At 35.5% G+C, this 24563-nt stretch overlaps 1 protein-coding gene across 1 annotated transcript; it reads right to left on the reverse strand.

The window, feature by feature from the left end:
- Positions 1-303: 303 nt before the first annotated feature.
- On the reverse strand, positions 304-18407 carry LOC143253878 (glutamate receptor ionotropic, kainate glr-3-like). Its single transcript, XM_076508426.1, has 9 exons — positions 18287-18407; positions 16191-16312; positions 13400-13500; positions 12311-12401; positions 10484-10642; positions 10081-10228; positions 5909-6126; positions 3684-3973; positions 304-2859 (listed from the first exon to the last, which is right to left on the reverse strand). The coding sequence occupies exons 1-9, from the start codon at positions 18372-18374 to the stop codon at positions 2616-2618; spliced, it is 1461 nt and encodes a 486-aa protein (XP_076364541.1). The 5' UTR covers positions 18375-18407; the 3' UTR covers positions 304-2615.
- Between the last annotated feature and the right edge of the window lie 6156 nt (positions 18408-24563).

The following is a 24563-nucleotide window of genomic DNA, read 5'->3' on the forward strand; positions in this document are numbered from 1 at the left end:
ATCAACAGTTCTTTATTGGTGAGCGATAAGTTTATGGAGTTCCAACGTTAAATTCACGGTTTGATTCCCTGTGGTACACAGAACCCAGATAGGTTATTGTACAGTTTTGAACTAATAAAATGAGCACCTTGAACCATACATATTTTATTTACGATTTTATAATAAGAGAAACATATTTACGTTTTAATATCATAAATTCAGCGTCATGTAAGTGATATAATTGGGAACGTTTAAAATCTTCAAAATAGTTTTATTAAAATATGTAACTGTAATTAACTTGTACGAAACTATCTAAAGGAGCGTATAAACAAGTAACTGTTTTCTTAAGGTAAGCAGATGTGGTAAACATATTTTATTTATTTGAACATCTAAAAAAGCTAACTGGTTGCTTTTAACGGTCTCGCACGAACAAACAATCCCACTTTAAAAAAACAAACAAACAAGTCAAATAATCACTAAACAGTTATTCCTAACCGAAATAAATTCGAACAGCTTTTTTTAAAATTAGTCCACAAGGACAATTACTTCGTTTTTAACGGTCAGTTTTGTGTCCAGAAGTGGTAATGGGATCCCTTTGAGGTCAGAGGTCAGACTCTTTATGAATATTGTTTTCCTCTGTTATTAAGAAATTCGATGACTAGATAATTGCCCCTTTACTTCAAATCAAAATTACAGAAGATACGTTGACGATATCCACTCTTTCAACAAGCCAAGAAGTTATTAATATTTTGTTTGTTTATTTTGTGAATTTCGCGCAAAGCTACACGAGGGCTATCTGTGCTAGCCGTCCCTAATTTAGCAGTGTGAGACTAGAGGGAAGGCAACTACTCATCACCACCCACCGCCAACTTTTAGGCTACTCTATTACCAACGAATAGTGGGATTGACCGTCACATTATAACGCCTCCACGGCTTAAAGGGCGAGCATATTTTTTGGAACTGGAATTCGAAACCGCGACCCTCAGATTACGAGTCGAGTTCCTCAACCATCCGGCCATGCCGGGCCAGATAAAATTGTAAAAAGAACTGTGACGTATAGACCTAATGTATTCTTTGACTGACAGCACCATCTGGTGTACACTGGAGTTTTGCCTATTTAAGACTCGTCAAAAAGCCAAACCGATACAGTTTGGCTTCGTATAACAGTGAAACTAATATAATATTTATAGGATTTTGAATCCTTTTTAAATCGCAGATTTCCTTTCAATTTTACCTTTGTCGAAAAATAAATGTTTAACACAGACACTTACAAAGTTTTTATTCACATTTTTAATAGTTGTATATCTAGAACTATTGTTTAGCAAAACATTAAACATCTGTGAACAATTTCATTTGAAAACAATATTTATAACCGGTTTGTTTCTTCTTTCGTGTTACCCCCGAGTACAGCAATAAGTCTACGGACTTACAACGCTAAAAACAAGGTGTTCGATTCCCCTCGGTGGACTCAGCAGATAGCCTGAGGCGACTTTGCTATAGGAAAACACAGACACACACCACTTCTTTGTAAATACTGGTTTAAGCGTGTTCTAGTGGTTCACGTCCCACTACCGCATAATCGCGATTTACACTTTGGGGCCGTGGGTACTTTATAAGAGTGACAGTTAAATCTCACTATTCGAGTAGACAAACCCCAAGAGTTGCGAGAGTCAAGCTCCACTAGCGATTAGACTAGCCCAAGAGTAGGCGATGGATGCTATTGTGGTAATCTTCTTATATCTGTTTAAAATTAGGAACTGCTTGGGTGGCTTTGTGCGAATTTCCGAAACAGACAAACAGGTAAGGGTCAAAGATTAATTTGCTGAAGATTAAAGAAACAACATTAGCGAAATATTGCGCCCTCTATAGTCAAAACCCTTAATTGAAAATATATCGTTTTTCTTTAGGACTTTTTTTCCATAATTCTCGGGCATTCTACAACAGTATTCAAATAAACCTTTATTTTCCTTTTTGTTCTTCGTTTATTAGTTGTTTTTTTTCTATCTTTACGGAAAACCAAAATTGTTCCGATGTTTAAAAAAAAGTCAAATGTTCGTTTGTTAAGTATGGGGTTGATGTTACGAAATGTTGCTTTCAACACATTGTTTCTCAATACAAAGATTGGAATACATTTAAACCAAAGATCACAGAAGCGCTACATTAAAATCATATCAAAAGATTTGGTTGGTTTGTTTTGAATTTCGCGCTAAACGAGGGCTATTTACGCTAGCCGTCCCTAATTTAAAAGTGTAAGATTAGATGGAAGGCAGCTAGTCATCACCAACAAATATTGGGCTACTCTTTTACCAACGAAAAGTGGGATTGACCACAACATTATAACGCCCCCACAGCTTCAAAGGCGAGAATGTTTGGTGTGATGGTCGAGTGCCTTAACCAACTGGTCATTCTGGGTCCCCTTATAAGTTCTATTTTTGTATATAAAGATAATCCTAGATGTGTAACTACATTTGATTTTATAATGATAGTCGTGATTTGTGCATGCTAATTGAATCTTTCTAAAAAGTCCTGAAACTTGTATTACACGGTGTTTATTTATTCCGTAAAATGGATATGGTTTTGTTCAGGGGACGATCTGGAAAGTTTGTCATTAAACCTTAACAAACAAACAAAATATTTTAAGACTTAACCCTTTCTGCCTTCGTTCTTTGCTTTAATATTTTCAAGTAAACACATGATTCTGTAATAAAAAAGATCGTTGATAAACCTAATCCGGTTGACAGACAGTAGAAAGCACCTCGAAGATCTTCAATCGCGAGTGGACGAAAAGTGGACGGAAGAGGCGTGATACATCTTTCATAATTTCTCATCATCATGTGGACCCAATATCCAAACAGATCGTTGTCCACCGCAATAGAGATTCTGTAGAACATAAAAATAAAAACATCGGCATACGTTTTTATAACCCTACTATTAAAACCACAACGTTATGTTTTTCATAATAGAACAGGTTTTGTAAAAAAGTACATTATAAAGTGCATTGTTTCTTTTTAAGTTATTTTTTAGCATTTCACATTTCAATATTTATTTGCGTGAGAATGATCAAATGTATCAGTTTTGATGATGGAAATAATTATCTCGTAAAATTCCTGCCATTGAATATACAGCACAGTTTTAGCCTAAAACACAGGAATATTTTAGCGTGATGCACAGCACAATTTTAGCCTAAAACACAAGAATATTTTAGCGTGACGCACAGCACGGTTTTAGCCTAAAACACATGAATATTTTAGCGTGACGCACAGCACGGTTTTAGCCTAAAACACAGGAATATTTTAGTGTAATGTATAAGAATATCCGTCAACCTGTCACGCACGTTCTCATTACCGGCAGTTCGTTAATTAAAAAAAATTGATTGTTTAATATTACCCAAACAACAGCTTTGTAAACGAATGGTTACATAAACTTCTGGAAATTTATTTATTTTAAGGCATTGCAACCGATGTAATATCCTGAATTACCAGAAGAATAATTTGAATGAATTTCGTTACTAGGCGAAAGTTGCAAACTTAGAACGAGATAGTTGAGTAAGTTTCAACGAAACAGTTGAGGTTTACACATCATATGTTGATATTATATTGAATTATATATTCAGACACGTTTACCTGAGGGTAAGATATCAGACCTGGGATGGTTGTAAGTTACTTATAATATTCTTAGTTTTTAAAATTAAACCATCTACTAACTTTTGCTTTATCTGAGTCTTCAAGATATTTGGAAGACCTCTCCTCATGGCGGCGACTGTTGTCTTTGGAAAGAACTGTTTTTTAGCAAGGTACAAGGAACATGAACCTTTATCGTTGAAACGGGTGTTTATTCTCGACCTCAGGGTTATGGACTGCAGTGAAATAGCATGTGTTCTGGCTTCTATTTTATCAATCATTTCATCTGTTAACATATCTCTCATTGGTTTTCGATTCTCTGGGGACTTGGACAAAACATCCCAAAACCGTTTGTACACTCCACTCTCTTTATTCTAGAATTAATATAAAAATGTATGTGGAATATTTCTTTCTGGAAGATGACCAAATTACTATTTTTACTGCAACAGTAATTCTTTAAATACAAGATTTCTAGAATAATACAAAAAATTCTGACCTCGGATACCGAAATCTGTAAGTCCACATGTCTTAGGCCTAACAACATTAGTTAAGCCTATATTTGATAAAGATAAAAATTAGCTCTATACTTTGTGTACGTTGTTTGTTTTGATTTAATTAAGCCTAAGCATTATCATTTTTAATATTGTTAATAACTAAACTTAAAATGTTATTCTCTGTCCCAGTATTTGATCTTTTAAAAACTTTAAAGTTTAATGTTTTAGTTCAAAATATCTACTAAAGTTTTATTTACATCAGTGGATATGTGCGCGTATTGTCAGAAGAGATAAAATCTGAATGTTATTATAACAGATGCATACGTTGTGAAGTGCATTGAGTAACGCACACTATAGTTATTATAAATGCATTTAATCGAGAACGCAAGAAATATTTTTTATTTAATTACTTGGGCCCTAGCATGGCCAGCTAGTTAAAGCACTCGACCTGTAATCCGAGGGTTCGAATTCCCGTCACACCAAACATGCTCACCCTTTCAGCCGTGGGGGCGTTATAATGTGATGGTAAATCCCATTATCCGTTGGTAACAAGAGTAGCCCAAGAGTTGGCGGTGTGTGGTGATGACTAGCTGCCTTCCCTCCAGTCTTACACTTCTAAATCAGGGATGGCTAGCGCAGATAGCCCTCGTGTAGTTTTGCGCGAAAATCAAAATACAAACGTGTATAAATTCAGCTTAAGTGGTGTATCCAAGCACGTGCTCGGCAGATGTCTGAGCGAACAGTCATAAATCATCGACCTATAAGGAACTGAAATGCGAAACATCTAGTTCGCTGATTGGATGTTGAAGGCGCTGAAGAGCTCACTCGTTAGTAGATAACTGCTTACGACATTTAGATTGTGAGATTAAGTTTCATCCAAGCATATGACGAGCAGCATTACTACTTGCTTATAAAATATTGTTTTTATGTAGTTGCATACAATTCCAAAGCATTACACGTTTTTTCATTTCTCTGGGCCACAGAATCAGTTAGATTCTGTACATACATTCGTGTAAAGAGACCAGACCAAAGTGGTTCTTAGTGTAACCTGGTGGTTCCGGGCAACATTGTCTTTTCTATGTCTTGTTTGCACTACCCTCATTCCGTCATCAGTGATGTCTGAAAACGAGAGGTTTTAGCACAAATTCAGTAAAATCCAAACGGAAACATCAAATTTATAGCCCTTTGTACGGTTTTGTATTTTAACTAAAAACAACCAATCAAAACATTCATAATACTGTGAAACTGAACAATAAAGCAAATAAGTACCTACCAAAAACAGCACAAACTAGAAATAAAACGTTAATATATGTTGGTTTCCCTACTAATCGTCTCCAAGAGACATTTTAAAATACATCCGAACAAATTTGCAAGTAAAATTTTGCAGAAAACGTAACGAAACTTTATAATTGTTACCTCAGATGATACTGACCGAAAATTTTGCAAACAAAAGAAATTGAGAAAATTCGTTATTATACAAACTTCGTTATTCACTTTTAGCCTTGAAATGTTTCTACTCAAAATACGCAATGGTTGGCGTGTCCAGACTGTAAGTAAGAGGGTTCATGGTTCTTCACTCGTTGACGCAAACACACGCGTCACGCTTTGGAACCACAGGTGCTGTGAACGCGGAATACGAGTGACTGTCAATTCCTACTATTCGGCCAGAGAACAGTTGTCCAATACTTAGCAGAGGGTGCTGTTGACTTACCTGAGAAGTACAGGCCTATTTTTGATTTTTGTTGTTGTTGATTTTGTATAACCATTCTCTTAAGAATTGATTTTCTATACAGAGGATGGAAAAACAAAAGTTACCTTTATAACGGACTCGAAGAAACCTCCTCTTTCAATAACTGGAGTAATATGTGGTCGATCTAGGAGATCTTCCAAACTATCAATCCTGTCCGTGGATTTTCGTAGTGTTAGTTTCGAAATTAACTGACCACTGAATGCTGTCATGGTCACGAAACAGCCAACCAACCAAACTGCGATCAGAAGCCGTTGTGAGGAACGGGAGGGCACGTGCTCGAAACCTGTTTAAAATGTAAGTTACTGGCACTGTGAAGATGTTTCTAACGTAGGATGTTGTGGTATTATAAACCTCTGAAAAAGTATTAAAAACACTGAACTATATTTGTATACCAATTACGTTACAGCAGGTACAGCAGTAAATTTACAGATTTATGATGCTAACATCAGAGGTTATATTCCTTTCAGTGGACACATCAGACAGCTCACTGTTGCTTTGCTATAAAAGAAACACATACATGTATCATTTAACAAGTGTTATACACAGAATAACATACTGACAGTAGAAGTCGACAAACTTAACGACAAATAAAAGGGGCAAACGTTTACAAACAACCCTCTTTTAAAAAAAAATGTTTCTTTTTCTGAACCTGTATGGGTTTCTAGTATCATCCTGACCACAGACATTTTGTTCTGCACGTCACTGCTGACAAGGTTTGTTCGTTCGTGCTGGAACTCATCAGATCAATTGATCGTGCAACACGCAAAGCTTCAATGTAAATGTTTATAACTTAGACCTAACAAGCAAAGTAATAGTGATCAACACACAAAGATTGTAGGCTTGATATTTTGTCCTAAACTACTCGCAACCCGCATAACAGTAGTAAAGAAAAATTCGTTAAAATTATTATTACTTCTATTCTAATGTCATTTTTACACAAATAACTAAGCTATGGATTACGTTTCGCCAGAAAAGGCCTTTATATACCATAACAATAGAACACGACCCTATATCAAAATATATATCGTTTGGGTGCAGATATACAGATATTTTACCATATCTTGACTTCGCTTGTTTTATATTTGGATACGAAATTACGTTGAATTAGATACATATTATAATGACCTGCACGTGGCGTAATGGTTAATGCGCCCGTATGTGAATGGAGTCAATCGTAAAGAAACTGTATATAAAACAAAAAACAACCAAGATGATAAGATATACTATCTTCAGAAACGGAACATTGATATAAAATATTTCACCCAAAGTGACTCTCTTCGTTCTACGCAGTCATTTCAATGCGGATATTCGAACTTCTCATTTTAGCGTTTCAACTGCGTAAAATTACCGCTGACTCACTGGAGAGGGGTATACATTAGAAGATACATGATCAGGATGGGTGTACAATCAGTTAGAACAGTTAATCCAACGTCTTATGAAGTCGGCCATCTTGGTAAGTTCTAAAACCATGCAGTAAACAATTAATACAAAATATTATTCGTAAAAGAAAAAATGAATAATAGAAATAATAACAATAATATTAAAAATCAATTTAAATTAATTAATTAATTAATATGGTAATAATAATAAATATACTGATTCTAAAGAACGATCATTGGTTTCATTGGAAAAACAATTGTTTTGAATTATTTGTATTTACAAACCTGAAAATATAATATTTTATGTGTGTTTTTTATATTCATCCTAAGCTACGATAGGACTAGCTATCCATAGTTGTCACGCATTTTTCAGGCCCGACATGGCCAAGTGTGTTAAGGCGTTAGACTCGTAATCCGAGGGTCGCGGGTTCGAATCCCGGTCGCACCAAACATGCTCGCCCTGTCAGCCGTTGGAGCGTTATAATGTAACGGTCAATCTGGTCAAAGAGTAGCCCAAGAGTTGGCGGTGGGTTGTGATGACTAGCTGCCTTCCCTCTCGTCTTACACTGCTAAATTAGGGACGACTAGCACAGATAGCTCTCGAGTGGCTTTGCGCGAAATTCAAAAAAACAACCAACAACAACAACACTCATTGTTAAGTTGTACACACACGTTAACCAGCTGTTTAACACGCCCACCACCAACCTTTGAGCTACATCCAGTCCCAGGCAATATACGTATAAGCTCGTGCAGCTCAGATTCTATTGAAAAAGTAAGTGCTTATTTCCTTGTAAATATTTCTGTTATGTTCCCTGAAACAACAAGTGATGAAGTCCAGTAACTATATCGGTACAGAAATACAAAAGATAATAAAAACTACCCTGAACTTTTGATTCTTTGTAAAAAAAAAAAACCAAAAAAAACTTGATTATACTCTATTAGAACTGTAACAAATACTTCCCACAACTGTAACACGTGTAACAAAAAATCAAACTTTACTGTCTTAGTAACGGGAAGACATTCTCCCCTCAGCTGTAAAACATATAAAAGAAGTAGTGTTCTAATAATTAATATAACAATTAAAGTATAGAAACGTAACAAAATTATTTTCGAATAATTTTACATACATACTCGAAATAAAAAAAAATACAAATAGTTTTATTTTGTTTGTTGTTAGGCGTGAACTTACAAAATGGGCTGTCTGCTCTGTATTTACCATAAATATCGAAATCCGATATTGGGTAATAATAGTCTTACCGCCAAACCCGAAGTTATAAATAATGTTCCTAACTGTATAAGTGAACCAAAAATGATTTGGTATATTTTACGTCCATCTTCACACAACCAGTTAGTCAATATATTTTAAATCGATGTTTTCCCATGTGTGTCGCTACCTGATTTTAGAATAAATCAGTAATGGTAAAAAAAATCAAAAAAAAATCGGTGATATACACATCTATAAATGAATAAATAGCTGGGTAGAAAACAAACAATCTAAAGTTTAAATAAATTCCGATAGGGGATCATTAATTTTATAAATGGAATATATATACACAAACATACTGTTACTGAGTAATATTTATTAAAAGTTAAAATGGGCTCGGCATAGCCACGTGGTAAAGGCGTTCGACTCGTAATCCGAGGGTCGCAAGTTCGAATCCCACTCGTGCCAAAAATGCTCGCCCTTTCAGCAATGGGGGCGTTATAATGTGCTGGTCAATCCCACTGTTCGTTGGTAAAAGAGTATCCCAAGAGTTGGCGGTGAGTTGTGATGACCTTCCCTCTAGTCTTTACAATGATAAATTAGTGACGGCTAGCGCAACTAGTCCTCGTGTAGCTTTGCGTGAAATTCAAAAACAAACAAACAAATTTAAAATGATTTTTAAAAATATAAATTTAACCCATGTAACTGTTTTTCACTTTCATTTTATTTTTGCTAGAACCAACTAGTTAGTTTTCCTATCATTTTAAAACTTATTACAAATTTGAACGACATTGGTCCATTTGTTTCAACTTCAAACTCTGCTAACAAAGCGAAACGTTGTCTCCAAATACGTTTCGGTCAGGTGGACAAGAACCTACTCTAGCGAATCTAATTGTTGTCATACCGAAACGTTATTTTTGTTCCACCATTGTTCTGAAATGTGTTTAATACTGAACTACATCATCCTTACCTTGTAGTAAAATACAAACACAGAAGTTCCACCATTGTTCTAAGATGTGTTTAATACTAAACTACATCATCCTTACCTTGTAGTAAAATACAAACACAGAAGTTCCACCATTGTTCTAAGATGTGTTTAATACTAAACTATATCATCCTTACCTTGTAGTAAAATACAAACACAGAAGTTCCACCATTGTTCTAAGCTGTGTTTAACACTAAACTACATCATCCTTACCTTGTAGTAAAATACAAACACAGAAGTTCCACCATTGTTCTAAGCTGTGTTTAACACTAAACTACATCATCCTTACCTTGTAGTAAAATACAAACACAGAAGTTCCACCATTGTTCAAAGCTGTGTTTAACACTAAACTACATCATCCTTACCTTGTAGTAAAATACAAACACAGAAGTTCCACCATTGTTCTAAGATGTGTTTAACACTAAACTACATCATCCTTACCTTGTAGTAAAATACAAACACAGAAGTTCCACCATTGTTCTAAGATGTGTTTAACACTAAACTACATCATCCTTACCTTGTAGTAAAATACAAACACAGAAGATCCACCATTGTTCTAAGCTGTGTTTAACACTAAACTACATCATCCTTACCTTGTAGTAAAATACAAACACAGAAGTTCCACCATTGTTCAAAGATGTGTTGAATACTAAACTACATCATCCTTACCTTGTAGTAAAATACAAATAAAGAAGTTCCACCATTGTTCTAACACTCCAGAGGTCTCCTCTTTAGGGAGTTGTTTCTCTTTAAGAAGTTCAAAAGTCCAGCTGACAACTGACAGACAACACGTGCTGGCCAGAAGTGTAAGCCACACCTGGAGTTAATAGCAGATACATTCTAAAGAATTCGGACTGAACAAGTTAATTTTTCACTTCAGGTTGTTTATAAATGTGACTGAAGAAAAGTGTTTTTGCACAGTGATGAATAAAGTAGTGCCCTCTATGTTAAATTGAACAGCTTATACTAGTATTTATAAACACAGTCTCAGGTAAAATGGATAACAACTCTGTGTTTCTAATCTAGTAGCTGGGTGTAATCATAACATAATTTAGAGGAGGTTTGTACTTACCTGCCAGTTCAAAGAAAAGAAGAAACCGAAAGCATCGTTGGCCTCAGCTGGACTAGCTACCAACAAGCCTTGTGAGTCAACCATCAATGGTACTGTAAAGTCAGCTACCTCAAGTCTGTGAAAGTTTGCTGAGACAGGTGTCACAAGGAACTCTGCTTCCTGGAGAAAAACTTAAAGTTATAGTTACGATGTTACTGAGACAAGGTCCTTATTGTAGTTGCGATGTCACTGAGTCAAGGTCCTTATTGTAGTTATGATGTCACTGAGTCAAGGTCCTTACTGTAGTTGCGATGTCACTGAGTCAAGGTCCTTATTGAGTTACGATGTCACTGAGTCAAGGTCCTTATTGTAGTTCCGATGTCACTGAGTCAAGGTTCTTATTGAGTTACGATGTCACTGAGTCAAGGTCCTTATTGTAGTTACGATGTCACTGAGTCAAGGTCCTTATTGTAGTTACGATGTCACTGAGTCAAGGTCCTTATTGAGTTACGATGTCACTGAGTCAAGGTCCTTATTGTAGTTACGATGTCACTGAGTCAATGTCCTTATTGTATACAAATGGTTGTCTAGCATAAAATTACTCTAATCGAGGTTTTCATAACATTATAAAGCTTTATCCAACCACAATACCGCACTATGTTCCATCAAGGTTTCGCCAAGTGATGAACCCTTAAAAGAGCTTAAAGTCTTATGAATAACTAGAACTTTTCGTTTCTTTCTTTTATAATTTTTCGCCCAAAGGTTATGATGTTTCTTCTTAAAGGTATTATACTTGTTGCCTATGGATGATTCTCCAGATGTAACACACATGAAACATCAATCACACCACAAACGGATATAACTCTATTACAAAGTCATCATCATTTTTAATGTTTATAGAAGTGTATACTTTGTACCACGAATGGATGCTTTGGATGTAGGTTTTTGTTTATGTTTAGAACTTCGAGGAAAGCTACCCGAGGGCTATCTGCGCTAGTCGTCCCTAATTTGGCAGCGTAAGACTAGATGGAAAGCAAGTGGTCACCATTATCCTCCACCAACTACTGGACTACTTTTTACCAACTCTAACATAACTTAAAGTTTACTGTCACATTATAATCTACAGAGCCGAAAGGGTGAGTACATTCAGAGGCAGGATTCGATCCGAAAACCGGCAGATTGTGAGTCGGGCACCCTGACCACCAAGAAATAAGTAAACGTTTATTGAGTCAAACTAGAGATGAGTGAGTGCTTATTGAGGATAGGCTAGAAACAGACGAAGGCTTCAAGGGTCATTTGAATCTTTGTGCTAGTCATTTTCGGTTTGTGTTTTAGTGAACGTTTCTAAGGAAGATGTAAAGAGAAACGTTGAGTGCCTAATTAATTAAATGAAAATATGTTTGTGTTATAAGGTCGTTTCTTTCTATAATAAAGGCTTATTGAATAAAATTAGAGACATACAAGACTGAACAAAGAAATGTCTAAACAAAGAAATTGCAAAGTTTCATGGATTTCTCTTTGTCATACTATAAACAGATATGCTATTTCGATGTATTAAATACCTTAGGCGTGCTGATTCATAAAAATATCAAAATAGATATGTCGTCCATAGTAATCAGATCATCCAAAGTCTTATGGAAGTGCATTGTAACTCAAGCTACAGACAGAAATGGTAGAAACTGAGACAGTGTCAAAACTATGGTATCAAAAGGTGCAAAACCACAAAACCGACTACCTGGACTGTCCACCACAAACCTGTAGTGTAGCGATTCAAATCCATAAACACACTGCTGACCCCTGAGGAATATTCTAAGAAACAGTTTAAACATCTAGAAGACTATGACGTACCTTTCTGTGCAGCAGACCAACCATCCCACTCCACCTACCGTCAGGTTTCTTGGACCCCCACTGGTGGTCGTCAGGCTGAATGACGGTGTAGCTAAGAGACACGTGACGAAATGAAACTTGGTGATTCGTTACTATCACAATTTTGATATACAATGAACATGATATTAAGATAAACAACGTTGTTTATTTCTAACAGAAAGATAAACGTTTAGGAATTCTACAGATTCAATTTTTAGTATTTAAAGCAAAAATTGAAGAATGACGTTATTTCTAAGTAAATAACTAAAATATAGCTGTAACATAAAAATGTGTTAGGACAAGAGAATGTTTTGTTATTATTTCTATTTTCTAGTGCTAGTTCTTCTATATCATTATAGAATGTAAATCTCAACACTATAGTAATGCTTCACTAATCTCTGTTAACAACTGAATGAGCCAGCATGAGAATATTTATCATTCTTTATAATTCCCATATACTTGTACCATGTTATAAGGGTTCTGCTTGAATGAGAATACTGATCAAATTTATCATCTGAAATAACTGTCTTGGTACCCCATGTTGTGTTTTCGCTATATAGAAAGAAGCTAGGAAAGAGCTAGCGTATGGTACACAAGAAGAAGTCAATTTTGTAGCATTCCACAAATAAATCTTGATAAAAACAGAGTTTAAAACTATATATTAAGTTTTGTTTTCATGTCACAGCCAAAACACATAAATAATTGTCAGTAGACCAGAGAATTTACATAAAAACTTTACATAGTGCTGGTTGGACTCTCTGACAAATTTCTGCAGGCTTGAAATGCTCCCCTAACATTGTCAAGTGCAGTGAGACCAAGACAGGTGAATTTGAAAATAGTAAAGGAATAGGTAGAACACCTAAACTCAATAATACTGATGGTAAGTATCTTGGTTTGTGCAAAGCTGCGACTGATGTCAAGCCTGAGATAAACAACCGTCCAGATCTACAGTGTTAAGAAGGCTTAACGAGATTTTATTGATAAAATCCTCGTTTAATATTAAAATAATGTAATTACATTAATTTGTGTATCTTTTGGTTGCATTGTTTCTCTAACAAAACCAAAACCTACCTAAAATTCAAGTTAGTGGCTATGAAATGAAGAATTTCCGCCATTGGTCCTCTGACCGCCAGACACGCCCCAATCTTATCCACTTTGACAAAAGGTAGCCACTGTAACATAAAAAAAAAGAACCAATGATGTTTTAAATGTTTTTATTGGATAAAACAAAGCTAAGGATTTAAAAAAAAAACTAACTAAGTTATGTGAATGAACGTTCTGAACAACTATGTTAATCTACTATAGTAACATGTCCATCATTATTGAAGAAACGAAACGTGAATAGAGTTTCGGTCAATATTACATAGTGAACTGTATGGGGAAAAACCAGAGTACTCGTGTAGAAGCTGATCAAGAAGACACGATTATTTTATATTGTTGTTGTCGTTATGAATCGCAAATTAGTATGTGTACTCGTGCAGAAAGTTTTTCAGAAGACACGATTATTTTATATTGTTGTTGTCGTTATAAATCGTACGTTAACGTGAGCTCGTGTAGAAAGTAATTCGAAGAATAACACTTCGAATGAAAGTTAATATGAAAACTTTAATTTAAAAAATATTCAAATACTTCATATTTTATACGTGCGAGGACACCCTTTCTAAATCGGTGTTCTTTTTCAAACATTATATGTTCATCTGATATTTAGAATCAAGCAAAATAGTATAGTTTTATATATTTACACATACTCACACACACACACATATATTGGAGGTTAAGACTAATATACAGTGTATTCCCACCGTAATGTGGGTCATACTTCTTCAGTCTCCTCCAAAACCTAAGATACATTTTATAATCCCATGTTCATCACCATGAAGACAAACATACATATATATAGGACTAATTACGTCATATGAAAATGATTTTGAACACGAAAATTAGTAAATAATCTGTTTGTTCTCAAGACCTAGATTTTTTTTGGTTGTATAAGTCGTGCGGTCGGCCTCAAAATTATTTTTAAACTCGATAAAAAGGCTTAGGTTTTTTTTATGTTACCGTTGCGGTATCGAAAAGTTGTAGAGATAAAAATTCCGAGTGTCACAGCCTTCTGTGTCTCGCACCGATAGATGTCACTTCTGTAAATAGAACATAGCGAAACAAGATTTTTGAGCGTTAGTGTAGAAAATATGCAGTTTACAACAACATATGAATAGAAAAAAATAAATAAAGAGAATGACTCTCCTTTGACCTTTGACCACCTGCCCTTGACCAAGTTATAACGATATGCTAGGGTAGGGAATTTTGAATTTCCTCTATCAAATAGTATTGGAAAAAAAAATTGTATCAACTTGGGACGAAGGGCCTATCTAAAACGAGACCTGAAAAAAGTCGTACTTTAATTGTTGTAGCGGAGTTTTGAAATGGGTGATAATTAACGAACACAAAGGGAATTGGCAACTGAACTGTAGTACATACAATTGCAGTATAATCAACACAGTTTCACCATCTGGAAACAAAAGATTAAGTGGGTGTGAGTCCAGTCATAACAAACATACCTCAAGCAGCAGAATCAAACAGATAGTCATCAGGCCCAAACGAAATATGATGAAAACAGCGAAACACACTGACGTCTACGGAAAATGTGTGGAAAAACAGAATTCGGTGAAATTGAATGGATTTAAGTGATGTGTGAAATAAAAGGTGTTGACATCTGTCACACTGCCATAATTCATATTCATAAAACAACATATTCACTCACATAAAATTACAGATGTTTGTTTCTGCGAAATCTAGGTAAAATGTTCCCCAGGTTCTGTCTAGGTGTGATACTAATCATACTATTCTATACACAGACATACTGTTCAATACGTACAGTCGTTATGTGTGACCGGACACAGTGACATGAGCTTTAACGACGTGGTGTGGCTCCAAAATAGTTCTAACATAACGTTCTGTATTATCACTGTTACTCATATCTCACGACATTACTTATTTTAGTACTGAAATCTCGCTAAAATTTATTATTGAGACTAGTATTTTTATAACAATAACATACGTGTCACGTTTCCTATCCAAAGATATATAAATCTTCCAGGGTAAAATAGGAAGATCAACATTACCCTTTTTGAATACCCCAGGAAAACCCTAAAATGTCGATGAACTGTGTTATAGTAGGCTGTTTAACTAGCTTATTTATTTGTTGTTTTTGTTTTTAAGTTATAACCTAGTCTGGTCAGTAACCGTAGTTCTTAACCGAGATATAAAACCGAAACTTTAGATTGTAAATAAAATAAATGTTATTTTAATTAGTGATGACGAGAAAACCCACTTGTAGAGAAAAATATATATGTAAAAACGGCTCGTTTGGGTTGTGAAAATTTTTATGTAGAGGAGCGAACAACGTTTCGACCTTCTTAGATCATCGTCAGGTTCACGAAGAAGGTCGAAACGCTGTTTGCTCCTCCACATAAAAATTTTCTCAACCCAAACGAGCCGTTTTTACATATAAATGTTATTTTAGTTTAACAAAAAACAAACAAACAAGAAAACAAAACAGTTTATTTAAAAGTGTCACAACCCACCCCAAACTTAGCTTCTAATATTGTATTTCTTCCTGTACCAGTACCAAATTCTATTGGATGATTACTACTTGTATCTATATCTTACATACGAAGGTCAAAGATAAATGAATACACGGAATGTAGGAAAACTGTTGTGGTTATTTTGAACTTCTTTAAAAGATTTTTGTCCAAATAAAAATATCCAAAATTTATATCATTTTCCATCGTTAAAGACGGACATTTTCTCTGACTGTTACAGTAAACAGCGGACATGAACAACCATTTCTGTTTACTCTTACCTCCTCCGCTACAACCCTGATATGTCGTGGTTGACTGGTTGTGTTTCTCGGGGGGAACGAGTAGTCCAGACTGGTGTTACAACTGGATTGACGGACTGGGAATATTCGCTGGAATATGGGATCTGGAAGAAGAAAAACATTTGGAAAACATGTTTATGTTTGTAATGCAAACATAGACGTACATTTAAGATAGTTACTGTCGTTTTATCCTTCATTGGTTATTTTGTAGTCTCCATATGGCTCAGTGGTTTGCTGAGGGGGCTTGTAGTCCTCATGTGACTCAATGGTTAGCTGGGGGGACTTGTATGTGGCTCAGTGGTTAGCTGGGAGGAGCTTGTAGTCCTCATGTGACTCAGTGGTTAGCTGGGGGAACTTGTATGTGGCTCAGTGGTTAGCTGTGGGGCTTGTAGTCCCCATGTGACTCAGTGGTTAGCTGGGGGGCTTGTAGTCCCCATGTGGCTCAGTGGTTAGTTGGGGGCTTGTAGTCCCCATGTGGCTCAGTGATTAGTTGGGAGGGGCTCAAAATACTTTTCTTTATTTAACAGAGAAAGCACTTCTCTGTTATGAACCTGACCGAAGAGAACATAAAAACTGAAAGTATTTTAAGTAACTAGAAATTCTATTTTAAAAAACATACTCATCTGTCACATTACTGTGTTTAATGTTTAAAACTAGTTTCGTGGTTATTATACCAATGACGTCTGCACATGACCTGCACATTGTTTGTTTGTTTAGAACAACGTCACATTGAGCTATCTACTGTGTCCACCGTGAGGAATCGAACCTCGGACTTTACCGACATAAATCCGTAACCTTACTGCTGTCTCACCAGGAGACATGAACGTACATTCTCTTACGTCTTAAACAACTACATTTGCAAGCACTGAGTTTTCCAAATGGATTTAAAAGCTACGGGTACCAAACGTATATATATACACAGTTATTAGGGTTTGTGGCACATACAAGTATCTGATATTGTGAAAGCAGTACAATTTATGTGTAATAAAGTGAGTCGGGCGTTGCCTAGTGATTATCATTTTCAGACTGCGAATCCTTAGATTCGTGGTCCATCAGCCGTAGCCGAAAAAATACACCCTACACTTCGGGTCCGTGAATGCGCTATAAGAGTGTTTATTTTGAATTTCGCGCAAAGCTACTCGAGGGCTATCTGCGCTAGCCGTCCGTAATTTAGCAGTGTAAGACTAGAGGGAAGGCAGCTAGTCATCACCACCCACCGCCAACTCTTGGGCTACTCTTTTATCAACGAACAGTGGGATTGACCGGAACATTATAACTCCCCCATGGCTGAAAGGGCGAGCATGTTTGGTACGACTGGAATTCGAATCCGCGACCCTCGGATTACGAGTCGAACCTTAACACGCTTGGCCATGTGACAGTAAAATTCTGTTATACGACCAAACAAGAGTGGGCCGATAAACGGCATTAACTATTCTTATCTGTCAGCTCAAAAACAGAGACAGCCGTGGATAAAGAGCACAAGCATGAAATCCTGGAGGCGAAATTCTGGAAAATAAAAAAACGTAACTTAAAGTACTGGGTAGTTTTGAAATAATACAATATTAAACTACATACTAGCGTGTGAAATGTTAGTACATTCAATGTGAAGTAACGGTATAAATGTTTGACCAATTGGAGTATCGTGAAACAAATTATATAGAATTGTTGTTGTTTGTAGTTAAGCGCAAGCTATCTATCTCTGCCCACCACAGATATCGAAACCCGCTTTCCAGCAGTATAATCCGCAGACCACGGTAAGGAAAATTATTAATAAACTAACTAACAGAAGAAAAAGGAATCATAATATGCAGTTCGATTTTCTTAATAGTTTGATTGTTTTAGTATATAGCCACACAAATGAATAATTGCATTGTGTTCACGTCAGGGATTGAGCCCCATATTTTAACGCTTTAAGTTTATCGAAGTGTTGCTGGAGGACACTTCCAAGAAAGAACATTTTTTTTTCTCGCATGGTTAAGAAAGGTGATGTCAAGACGTGTATAGTGTAACCTGTGTGTGTTTTCTTAATAGGTAACAAATTTTAACAAATTAAAATTTAAAAATCTAGATGTACTTACCGTCTAAAGACGCCTCCGTACTAGGAACTACGTATATTAGTGGCGTACACCACACTAATACAATGTTTTCTAACTTAACGCTTCTCATATTTGAGTGACAAAGTTTTACTCCAGTTTGTGTCGAAGGAGTGCTCGGGTTTTATACTGATTCCTATCGTAAAAAAAAGTTTAAAGCGATGACGAATAGGTTTTAGCCTATGAAGTTATGTGGAGAAAGACGAGCACGTGATGTAACTCGATAAAATATACGATAAAATATGTGCCACCTGTCACACACACGAATGTACACACAGCAACCACACAAATATAGGCTTGAAACTAGCGATTTTGTTTTATAGTGAGGTTTCAATATACAAATGGTACACGGTTTTAGCTCACGTTTGAAATCGAATCTTTAGTAAGGAATTATGTTTAGTCAAATAACGAAAAGTGAAACACTGTTATAAATGAAGGTACATGAACTTATTAGTGGTCAGTAAAGCTGTTTCATCTTTATTTTTTAGATTTTAGGTTAAACAGTTGTTACTCAAGATCAAATAATCTTTAATGAATAATTACAAGTTCATTATGTTATTTAAAAGAAAATTAAATATGAAAAGGTCAGCGTATCGCCAATCGCTTAATCTCTGAGTTTAACCGTTTTAATAATTCGTGTATTAGACATAGTTAGCATCACGTGTGTCAATCTTTCGTAATCAGATTTTATTAAAGTTACCGGATCAGACACTGTTAAACATTCTACTATCAGTCTGTTGTAACGATTCTCAATTAGACACTGTTAAACATTCTACGATCAGTCTGTTGTAACGGTTCTCAATCAGACACTGTTAAACATTCTACTATCAGTCTGTTGTAACGATTCTCAATCAGACACTGTTAAACATTCTACGATCAGTCTGTTGTAACGATTCTCAATCAGACAGTGTTAAACATTCTACTATCAGTCTGTTGTAACGATTCTCAATCAGACACTGTTAAACATTCTACTATCAGTCTGTTGTAACGATTCTCAATCAGACACTGTTAAACATTCTACGATCAGTCTGTTGTAACGATTCTCAATCAGACAGTGTTAAACATTCTACTATCAGTCTGTTGTAACGATTCTCAATCAGACACTGTTAAACATTCTACTATCAGTCTGTTGTAACGATTCTCAATCAGACACTGTTAAACATTCTACTATCAGTCTGTTGTAACGATTTTCAATCAGACACTGTTAAACATTCTACTATCAGTCTGTTGTAACGATTCTCAATCAGACACTGTTAAACATTCTACTATCAGTCTGTTGTAACGATTCTCAATCAGACACTGTTAAACATTCTACTATCAGTCTGTTGTAACGATTCTCAATCAACCGTTATTACTGATAACAAAATACGATCAACTCTTATTAGCACTTCACAATGATCCATTATTAACATGAATAGATCCGTAATTCTCAGCATTACTGAACTATAACACTAATGTGTCACACTACAAGATTAGCCGCTGCTGAAACAATTCGATTAGCGTTACACGATTATCCATTGTGAACGTGATAAATGATGTAATTCACGATTTATTAACCATAGATATTTGTTTTACAAATCTAACGATAAAAAACCCTTTTCAATTTAATAAAAAAAATTATCACAGCCCTTTGCAAGCAGAATTCCTATAGATGATATCATCCACCTATTATTGTAATCTATTTTTCATTTACCTTCTTGTATGTTTGTTTTGTTCACCTATTGCATCACATGATGGGTGATCTTATATTTCTTACACTTACATGTAAAGAAACGAACAAAAATAAGACGAAATCAATATGACCCGATAAGACCCGATGGTTAAGGCACTCGTTTCATAATTAGAGGGTCGGGGGGGCGTTATAATGTAACGGTCAATCCCACTATTTGACTATTTGTTGGTAAAAGAGTAGCCCAAGAGTTGGCGGTGGGTGGTGATGATTAGCTGCCTCCCCTATAGTCTTACACTGCTAAATTAGGAACGGCTAGCGCAGATAACCCTCGTGTAGCTTGGTACAAAATTCAAAACAAACCAAACCTATCACTTATCTACTATCAGCTTTTAAGAAAGTTACCTGAAATTAAGATCATATTAACAAGATATGTGTGTTTTCTTATAGCAAAGCCACATCGGGCTATCTGCTGACTCCACCAAAGGAAATCGAACCCCTGATTTTAACGTTGTAAATCCGTAGACTTACTGCTGTACTACCGGGGGACAATTAAGAAATTTACATATAGTTAAAATCAGGTTAATTATATGCCCACATAGATGGATATCATCCACCTATTATTGTAATCTATTTTGTATTTACCTTCTTGTATGTTTGTTTCGTTCACCCACTTCTTGCATGTTTGTTTCGTCCACCTATTGCATCACATGATGGGTGATTTTATATTTCTTACACGTACATGTAAAGAAACGAACAAAAAATAAGAAGAAATCAATATACAGCACCCTGCAGGGGGCGTGTTTTCTTATAGCAAAGCCACATTGGGCTATCTGCTGTTTCCACTGAGGGACATCAAAACTAATTTTGTTATCCAAAGACATACCGCTGTCCCACCAGGTGGCCATTCCACTATTTTTGCTTTAATTTATTTTCGTTAAAAATGGGTGTTAAATGGAACATTGTACTTAACAAAGCCGTTAGACCCACAATGCATTTGTTGTATTAATAATTTAGAAAATTGTGTCTTCAGAATTCGGTAGGGACCACGGATCCAGTCAGAAACTCAACAGGGTTAAACCACATTTAATTTAAAGTATAAATGTTACCTATTAATTGTGCAATGCAAAATATGTTGAGTGCATTTCAGAACATGAATCGATCGTTGAGAAGGATCAAAGTTGGGTTTTATTCACTTTATATTAAAACGAAAGAAACATTCAAACTATTGCTGTATCCACAACGCAGATAATTTCATAATATATAAGTTACTTTAAAACAAAATATTGTTGTTATTTTAATCGTTAATTTAACTATAACATTCATACCTTTCTTCACCGGCATGTGCAGAAACTTCCAGAAGGTACAAAATAGAAAGTTTGATTAGCACAAATCGTAATAAAAGGGTTTTATTTTCTGATCATGTTTATATCTTTGTTCTGTAACATTTCTTCAATATAACTGGTCCGGCACGGCCAGGCAATTAAGGCACTCGACTCTTAATCCGAGAATCGCGGGTTCGAATCCATGTCGCACCAAACATGCTCGCTTTTTCAGCTCTGGGGGTTTTATACCGCGACGGTCAATCCCACAATTCGTTGGTAAAAGAGTAGCCCAAGAGTTGGCGGGGGGTGGTGATTACTAGCTGCCTTTCCTCTAATCTTACACTGTTAAATTAGGGACGGCTAGCACAGATAGCCCTTGTGTGGCTTTGCGCAAAATTCAAACGTAAACGTTATTCGAAATATATAATGTGGGCTAACGAATAAGGCACGAGCTTTAACGTTATTCAAATACCTAAATTATTTTAGTTCACTTTATTGGTAACTAAAAATGATTTTAAAACATCATTGATGAATAATACATAGTTTAGCAGCAAGATATCTGCACAGTAATTGCGGTCCTGGCTCGAACGATGGAAAAACTAAATGGAAGAAAACGTTTCGTTAATGGAAAAGACAAACTGGGATAAATTTCATGTTTCAGTTGTAACTTTATAGAAAAGATAGCACGTAAAATTACTGAAGTTGATAATAGAGTTGGTTCAGTTGGAAACCCTGGACTCTCCAGATGTGATATTTAGTAACTCTTTATGTGATATACGATTATTAAATAACCTACAGGTTTTAATGCTATATCTGTAACAGTAGGATGGATACATGTCAGCACAGAGAGGTCTCGACTTGTGTGTAACTGTTCAGAAAAAGCACTGTCCTTCAACTTTGCTCCTTTCGTATTTTGAGTTCTGGCGTTTTTTGTTGTTTTTTTTTTTTGGTTTGTTAATCTCTCCTTATGGATAAATCCAAATTAGAAACATTTTGAAAGAATCAACAGTAGTTTGGTTAAAGATAGGGAAAGAAAGATTTCATGGTCAATGAATCAATGGTGAAACATGATGATGGGAGGATAAATAAGGCATAGGCTATATGTGAAAACGTCTAAAAAATGGATGGCACCCTGACAGCAGAAAGGTACAGCATTTCATTTCATCTCGAACAAAATATGTTGAGCAAGGAGTTACTTTCCAGCAAGACAATGATTCTAAGTATTCAATAAACAATGGTGAAACAATATCTAAAATTAGATACTGGCTTATAGAACAGTATGTCATGACATGCATCATGTCTTGGTGTGAAAGTTCTTGAGAAAGTAAAACTGCAATCAAACAAAGTTAACTGATTAGTGAGTAGTAGTAAAAATGAACAGCACTTCAAATCATATTTGATAAATTTATACAGCACTGTGTACTACTCTGTTTAAAGGAAGTAAAAATATTGTGCATTGAACAACATATTTTATTTTATATTTTCTGCAAAGTTGCATTACAGTAGTAATAAACTGACCATCCAGTTGCAATTACTCATTTTTTGCGACTACTGTACGTTTATGATTCAAGAATATCCACAACTGTTTCCAACGCTATTTATTAATGATAATATGTTGATAGAAACTATCATCTTTTGGTTTTAAGTAAGCTGTGGAAAAACAGACCACTAGAGATTAATGTGTCAGGCTGCAGATTGGAAGGACCAAAGTTCTAAACGCGATGCTGCTCGAAATGCCTAATTTAGCAGTGTAAGACTAAAAGGAAGGCAACTAGTCATCACTACCCCTAGCCAACTCTTGAGCTACTCTTTTATCAACGAATAGTGGGATTTACCGTCACATTATAACGCCCACACGGCTGAAAGGGTGAGCATGTTTGGTGCGACGGAGATTCGAACCCGCGACCCTCGGATAACGAGTCGAGTGCCTTAACCACCTGGCCTTTCCAGGTCACCATGAAAAGAAACAATGGTGTCATAAGTTATCTTCACATAATCTCCTTATGACTCGAGCCTGACAAACTCTTTCGTAGAGTTGGTTTAGGTTTTGTTTCAACTTTATTGCGCACGTCCGATCGTTTCACCAGCTGTATCGTAGTATAAGTTTAGGTTTTGTTCCAGTTTATTGTGTCTGATTGAATACTTTTCTTTATCCATTATAAACACGCCATTTTTTGAGTTTCCAATCCATATATAGATTTACATCTGTTGAGTTCAGTTGTGCACTTGTCCTTTCGTTCTTCAACTGAACATAGAAACGATGTACAAACTGTTCTTTAGCTGTTATCGAGTTAACAATCCCATCTGACCATGTCACTTTATTTGTACTATACAATGCAAAGTATCAGAATTAATGGACATATTCGTTCTTGTCTTGACAAGTAATCTTTGTTAGATATAGCATTTTTGTCTTACCACGTCCTTCTGTTTGTAGTCGGTTCATATTATTGGAATTACTAAACGTATAACTTCTTCTGGGTTACCTTACATAACAAATCTTCGCGTACTCGTGTATTGATTGTGTTTCTAAACCAGGCCTTATAACTCCTCCTAGTTCTGTAGGAGCCCCAATGTTCTTTGTCAATGTCGTAACACAAACACTTGAAACGGCACAACAAAGGGCACGTGTTAGGTGTTAACAGTAAAAGAATCTAACGCTGTCTAACGCTTAAAATCGAACACATACTTCGCACCATTCAATAAAGAACTTCTAAAGGAAAAAAAAAACACCTGGATTTTATTAAAGCAATATTGAAACTAAATGCGTTAGATTTTATTAAGGCAACACTAAAACTAAGTGCATCTATTCAAAACGAATACAAATTAAGATATTATTTACCAGTACGCTATCAAAACAACAATAGAAACTTACCTTTCCATAATATTTTGATTATTATTGAATAATTCCTCAAGGATTTCCTTTCAAAATTAACACGTATAAAACCTTTTTAATTCCCGACTTACGCATCGGATATAATTATTGTTTCTACTGGAAAACACGAGGAAATAAAAAGAACATCATATTTCTAGGGTGTTTTATAATCAGAACACTTCTGAAAATGAAACTGGGTACAAATATAATCATTAACTTAATGAATTGGATCTCAAATCTTTGGTTTGTGTTCTGACAAAAATATTAAATTAAAACCCTCATGAACCCCCAAAAATTAGGATATCGGGTTGAACGTGTCTATTGAAACACTTTAGTCATATGAATATATCTCCAAGCAGTGGCTTAGTTAGAGGCAGGATTGAGGTTTAAATATCA

The sequence above is a fragment of the Tachypleus tridentatus genome, chromosome 1 (assembly GCF_004210375.1).
Source record: "Tachypleus tridentatus isolate NWPU-2018 chromosome 1, ASM421037v1, whole genome shotgun sequence".
Lineage (NCBI taxonomy): Eukaryota > Metazoa > Arthropoda > Merostomata > Xiphosura > Limulidae > Tachypleus > Tachypleus tridentatus.

What these genes read in the sequence shown, in the direction of transcription:
- LOC143253878 (XM_076508426.1), bottom strand. Translation starts at nt 18,374, where the DNA reads ATGAGAAGCGTTAAGTTAGAAAACATTGTATTAGTGTGGTGTACGCCA. An exon ending in TTGGTCTGCTGCACAGAAAG is followed by an intron (nt 10,643 to 12,310) that starts GTACGTCATAGT and finishes GTTTTTCTCCAG; the next exon opens with GAAGCAGAGTTCCTTGTGAC. An exon ending in AAGACTCAGATAAAGCAAAA is followed by an intron (nt 2,860 to 3,683) that starts GTTAGTAGATGG and finishes TATGTTCTACAG; the next exon opens with AATCTCTATTGCGGTGGACA.